The following is a 6599-nucleotide window of genomic DNA, read 5'->3' on the forward strand; positions in this document are numbered from 1 at the left end:
TGTTCGCGCAAGGAGCAAACTGGATTTTGTGCTTAAGAAGAAGATTCCATTCAGCCTGACTGAAACCGACCGAGTCACAACAGGTATTGTATACGTTTTGTTTTATAAACGGTCGTAAAAGATAACAATCATCTTGAATAACAGTGTACACCGATTATTATTACCAGCATAATGATGCCTGTTTTCGAATAGATTCGATTTCTGTGTAGACGCCCTTGGGACGAACATTAAACATGGAAAATATTTCAGGACCAGGAATCCTCAATAGATCTTGCTCCGGCTCGCAGGATATGTGTGAGTTCTACAATGGCACAGACACTAACTTCATGCATGAACATTATCCAGATTTTTACGTTATACTTCCCGTGATCTATTCGGTGATCTGCGCTGCCGGACTTACAGGCAACACGGCCGTGATCTACGTGATTTTAAAAGCTCCCAAGATGAAGACGGTGACCAACATGTTTATTCTAAATTTGGCCATTGCCGACGACCTTTTCACTCTTGTCCTGCCTATCAATATAGCGGACCATCTCCTCCACTACTGGCCCTTCGGGGAGGTCATGTGCAAGCTCATTCTTTCCATAGACCATTACAACATTTTCTCCAGCATTTATTTCCTGACAGTCATGAGCATTGACCGCTATCTGGTGGTCTTAGCCACCGTCCGCTCGAAGAAGTTGCCACAGCGCACCTACAGGGCTGCCAAAATTGTCAGCCTCTGTGTTTGGGTTCTGGTTACTCTCATCGTTTTGCCCTTCACGATCTTTGCTGAAGTCTACATCGATCCCATGAACAGGAAGAGCTGCGTCCTGGTGTTTCCCAAACCCGAACGCGCCTGGTTGAAAGCGAGTCGTATCTACACCCTGATCCTCGCCTTCGCAATCCCTGTCTCTACCATCTGTGTTCTCTACACTATGATGTTGTACAGACTCCGAAGCATGCACCTGAATTCAAACGCCAAAGCTCTGGACAAAGCGAAGAAGAGGGTGACTCTGATGGTCTTTATAGTGCTGGCTGTGTGCTTGTTCTGCTGGACCCCCTTTCACCTCACTACCATTGTCGCTTTGACCACGGATGTCCAGGAGACGCCGCTAGTCATCGGCATCGCCTACTTTATCACCAGTCTCAGTTATGCCAATTCTTGTTTAAATCCTTTTCTGTACGCGTTTCTGGATGACAGTTTCCAGAAAAGTTTTAAGAAATTGTTGGAATGTAGAACAGCATAGACGAGCCTCGGGTTTAACTGGAAAAGTTGGATAATCTTACAAGTGTTTTTTTCAAATTTAAAAAGCCAGTACAGTTATAATTGCCAAAGTACTCTGCTGCCATCTGTTGTTACACGCGCGGATTATTCAGCTAGCCTTGAGATAAAGTTATCGAGTCACTTTAATGTTAAATTATAGCCTTGGGTGAATGATAAGGTAGACCCACAAGCGCGGAGTTAGACTCTACAGCTAGAATCATCCTCCTTTCCTCCCACTCGCGTTAAAACCCAATACATGTTAAGACCATTTCTAAAGCAGAAATGCTGATTTTAAACTTTGCTGTGAAGAATGATTACATAGGGCAACTCCGATGGGAAGAAACCAGGAAATATTGCATGAAATCAGAAGTCAAAGATGTACCATTACATATGTAGGTGTCGTGGATTTGTATAACGAAATGAAAGGGTAAACGTTAACACGTAGTCGAGTTAATGACAGCCACCGTTTGGGGAATTGCATGACGATTGCACTGAATTCTGAGGCCGACCATCTTTTAGATAATCTGAAAGTTATTTCACTTTCTTATCACTTCTAATCTGCATTGTATAGTGTGGTCGGCATGGCTCTCTAATGATCTGCTGTTGATGTTTACCGTGTTCTGAATTTCAAATTTTATTCATAAATAAATGTCACTGCACGCGCAGTTTTGTTGCTTATGTTTCAAACTACGGCAGCGTGGGGTGTAACGCCCCAGAATGACAGATTTGAAAAGCTCGAATATCATTCTTGGATCACCAGAAAAAACATTCTGTCTGATCTTTAAATGTACATGCACTTATCAATGCTATAACAATAGCTTATGGAGATCAAGTGGTTTCGTAGTTGAAGGCAATTCAGCAGTTCTCGAAAAAAATTATTTAGATTTTAGTGAAAAAATAAGTTAGAAATACAAATAGTTACTAAATAAATTAAATGAAAAGTTACTAAACAATCAGCATGACCTGCAATTAAATTGCAACCCAAAACAACATTAAATATATCATTCCATCTGTACTTGTACTTTTACTCACAATTAATGCGAACATATCAAGAGAGAATTGAATCACAATATTGCTCAGAAGGCAAGCCTGCACCACCTTTAGCTAGGAAGTAATGGCACATTCATCAGTCATCTCCGTCTGGCCACAGTATTCTGATTACCATCAAATGATTAGCAAACTGAAGCACCATCTAGCTGGATGCTCTGGGAGTATGATAATCTTGCATTGGACTTCATCCAAAACACAGTTTCCTGCATCTTGTAAATTTCAGATCATAATTAACACTGCCGCCATGTAAACTGATAGATTTTGCAATGCTTTCATGACCAATTGTTTTTTCAGTTTTTTTCATCCTTAATCATAAAATAATGACAGCTTCAATCTTTCTGATCTACTCCAAACAATACTAGTAATGTCTGATCTTTGTATTATTAAGGCCCATTTCAACCTCACTCACCACATTCTCTGACCTAGAATGGTTCCTGGAAAAGCAACTTTAAATTCTCATTTCTGTTTTCAAATCACTCCAAGCTCTCCTTCACCATTTCTGTAACCATTCTTACAATGCTGCAAGACATCCACTCTCCTCCAATTCTAGCCTTTTAAGCACCCTCAATTTTAATTATGCCACTTTTGAGAGTGTCTTCATCTGCCAAGTCTATAAACACTGGAGTGTATTCTCTAAGTCTATCCACCAATTTACTTTCCCCTAACTTGTTCACTATTCATTTTGTTAAGTGATTTGTCATCAAGCAATACTTACGTGAAATGCCTGTGTATAATTACTTTGTTAAAGGTATGATATAAATCCAAGTTGTTGTATATTGACGACAGCTATAGCCTACCTTAGAACAATGGCTTGATTTGAATTGCTTTGGGGTATCATTGGTTTGTGATAAAAATGAAATGCAAATTTCATTTTCTCTTAAATTGTTAGCATTAACTACTTTTTGCAAGTTCCAGAACCTGCTTAACACTCATGAAATGATAATATTGTAGCAACTCCCTGTCCGAGCAAGCAAACTGGCTCGGCGGTTGGGTCGCGTGTTGTCGGAGTGGCAAGGACCAAGATGGCGCTGGTCCTTCGTCTTCCCCAGAAGATGGGGAGAACCCGCGTGCAGGAAAAGTTTGATGATGTAGCGCATACGTCATTTCCGTTTTCGGTGGGCAGGAACGGCTCCTCTTAAAAGGCCCATGCAAGGCGGGAAAATAAATCAATTTTGTTCTGCAACTCATTGACTAGTGTCTTACTTTCGCATCGCGGTAGCAGCCACTACATTGGTGACCCCGACGGTCCAAACGGATTTTGGACCCACACAATGGACGACAACGCAGCAGCCAATGCAGTGGCACTCAAGCTGCCCACCTTTTGGACGTTTCGGCCCCGCGTCTGGTTCGACCAGGCCGAAGCACAATTCCAACTTCGGCAGATCACCTCCAACTCCACACGGTACTACCACGTGGTCAGTTCCCTGGACCAGGAGACAACCGCCCAGGTCGGAGACTTCATCCAGTCTCCTCCGGAGGAAGGCAAGTACCCGGCTTTCAAAGACCTTCTTATTCGGACCTTCGGCCTCTCCCGTCGCCAGCGCGCTGCCCGCCTGCTTCATCTCGACGGCCTGGGGGACAGATCCCCATCGGCCCTGATGAACGAGATGCTGGCCTTGGCTGAGGGACACAAGCCATGCCTGATGTTCGAACAGGGCTTCCTTGAACAACTACCCGACGACATTCACCTGCTGTTGGCCAACACCGATTTCAGCAACCCACGTGAGGTAGCCACCCAGACGGATGTCCTGTGGGAGGCCAAACGTGAGAGCAGGTCGTCCGTCGGCCAAATCGCCAGACCGCTGGCCCAACGCCTACCTAAACCAGTCCCAGCAGCCGAGTGATCACACCCCAGAAACAAAGATGACGACACTGGCGACCAGCTGTGTTTCTACCATCAGAGGTGGGGCGCGGAGGCCCGTCGATGCCGCCCACCCTGCAAGTTTCAGGGAAATGCCAGGACCAGCCGCCGCTGATGGCTACGGCGGCTGGCCACCAACACAGCCTCCTATTCGTTTGGGACAAGCAGTCTGGGCATCGTTTCCTCGTCGATACTGGAGCAGAGGTCAGTGTTTTGCCCCCGACCGGCCGCGACACTCATAGCAGGCAACAGGGTCCCGCACTCAAAGCCACAAATGGCACAACGATATGAACCTTCGGTACCTGTACAGTTCAATTACAATTCGGCGACAGCCGTTTTACCTGGAACTTTACCCTTGCCACCGTCGCCCAGCCACTCCTGGGTGCCGATTTCCTAAGGGCCCACAGCCTGTTAGTTGACCTGTGAGGGAAGCGGCTAGTGCACTCCAGAACTTTCCAAACCTATTCCCTGGGAGAAGCCAGCCTACCAGCCCCGCACCTGGACTCCGTTTCCCTGCCTGGCAATGAGTTCACCAAGCTCCTAGCCAAGTTCCCATCGGTTTTGGCACCTCAGTTTACAAATTCGATGCCCAAACATGGAGTCCGGCATCACATCATTACCACAGGGCCACCCCTTCATGCCTGAGCACGACGACTACCTCCAGACAAGCTCCGCCTGGCAAAGGAAGAGTTCCGCTGCATGGAGGAGCTGGGGATTGTTCGCAGGTCAGACAGCCCCTGGGCCTCCACCCTGCACATGGTCCCCAAAGCCACCGGCGGGTGGAGGCCCTGCGGCGACTACCGCAGGCTGAATGATGCCATCACCCCGGACCGCTACCCCGTCCCTCACATCCAGGACTTTGTGGCGAACCTACACGGGGCCCACATCTTCTCCAAGGTGGACCTCGTTCGGGGATACTACCAAATCCTGGTCCACCCTGACGACGTCCCCAAAACTGCGATCATCACTCCATTCGGCCTCTTTGAATTCCTTGGAATGCCGTTCGGCCTTAAGAACGCCACGCAGACCTTCCAGCGGCTGATGGACGTGGTAGGCCGCGACCTGGACCGTGTTCACTTATTTAGATGACATACTAATCACCAGCCGTGACCGCCAAGAACACCTTTCCCACCTCCGCCAACTCTACTCCTGTCTCAGTGATTTCGGCCTCACTATCAACCCGGCCAAGTGCCAATTCAGACTCGACTCTATCGATTTCCTCGGCCACAGAATCACCAGCGAAGGAGCAACACCCCTACCCGCCAAGGTAGATGCTATCCTCCATTTAGCCCATCCCAACACGGTCAAAGGCCTGCAAGAATTCCTGGGGATGGTCAACTTTTACCATTGGTTCATCCCTGCAGCAGCCCGTATCATGCGCCCTTTGTTCTCGCTGATGTCTGGCAAGGGCAAGGACATCACCTGGAATGACGAGGCCGTGGCTGCCTTTGTTAAGGCCAAGGATGCACTGGCAGATGCCGCGATGCTGGTACACCCTAGGACAGACGTCCCAACCACCCTCACGGTGGATGCATCCAACACCGCGGTCAGTGGGGTACTGGAACAACTAATCGAAGGCCACTGGCAACCCTTGGCGTTTTTCAGCAGGCACCTTAGACCACCTGAACTGAAGTACAGCGCTTTTGATCGGGAACTTCTAGCGCTATCCCTGGCGGTCCAGCATTTCTGGTACTTTTTAGAAGGCAGGACTTTCACCACTTTCACTGACCATAAGCCTTTGTCTTTCACCTTCTCCAAGGTCTCCGATCCCTGGTCAGCTCATCAGCAGCGATATTTGTCCTACATTTCTGAATTCACAACGGATATCCAACACGTCTCCGGAAGGACAATGTCGTTGCTGACGCGCTTTCCAGACCGACCATCCACAGTCTGTCCCTGCGTGTAGACTACGTGGCCCTGGCTGACGCACAGCAAGCCGACGACGAGCTGCCTTACAACAGAACCGCAGTCTCGGGCCTGCAGCTCCAAGATTTCTTAGTCGGTCCAGGTCAGCAGACCCTCCTTTGCGACGTCGCAATAGGTCAGCCCCGCCCTATAGTTCCTGCAGCCTGGCGGAAAGGCGTTTTGACTCGGTACACGGGTTGGCGCACCCGTCCATCAGATCAACTGTCCGACTGGTCGCCAGCAAGTTCGTCTGGTACGGCCTGCGCAAACAGATCAGTGAGTGGGACAGGACTTGTCTGCACTGCCAGACATCAAAAATCCAATGACACACCAAGTTCCCACCACAGCAGTTCGAGCCTACCCGTGGAAGGTTTGACCACATCCACGTCGACCTCGTTGGTCCCCTGTCAGTTTCAAGAGGCGCCTGGTACTTCCTTACCATCATGGACTGGTTCACGAGGTGGCCAGAGGCAACCCCTCCATCTGACATCACGAATGATTCCTGCGCCTGGGTGCTGCTCACAACTTGGATCTTAC

At 48.4% G+C, this 6599-nt stretch overlaps 1 protein-coding gene across 1 annotated transcript; it reads left to right on the top strand.

Annotated features, from left to right (window-relative positions):
- Positions 1 to 233: 233 nt before the first annotated feature.
- npbwr2b (neuropeptides B/W receptor 2b) lies at positions 234 to 1364 on the top strand. The gene has a single exon (XM_052031518.1). The coding sequence runs from the start codon at positions 234 to 236 to the stop codon at positions 1227 to 1229; it is 996 nt and encodes a 331-aa protein (XP_051887478.1). The 3' UTR covers positions 1230 to 1364.
- The last annotated feature ends 5235 nt before the right edge of the window (positions 1365 to 6599 follow it).

This window comes from Pristis pectinata, chromosome 16 (assembly GCF_009764475.1).
Source record: "Pristis pectinata isolate sPriPec2 chromosome 16, sPriPec2.1.pri, whole genome shotgun sequence".
NCBI classification, from domain to species: domain Eukaryota; kingdom Metazoa; phylum Chordata; class Chondrichthyes; order Rhinopristiformes; family Pristidae; genus Pristis; species Pristis pectinata.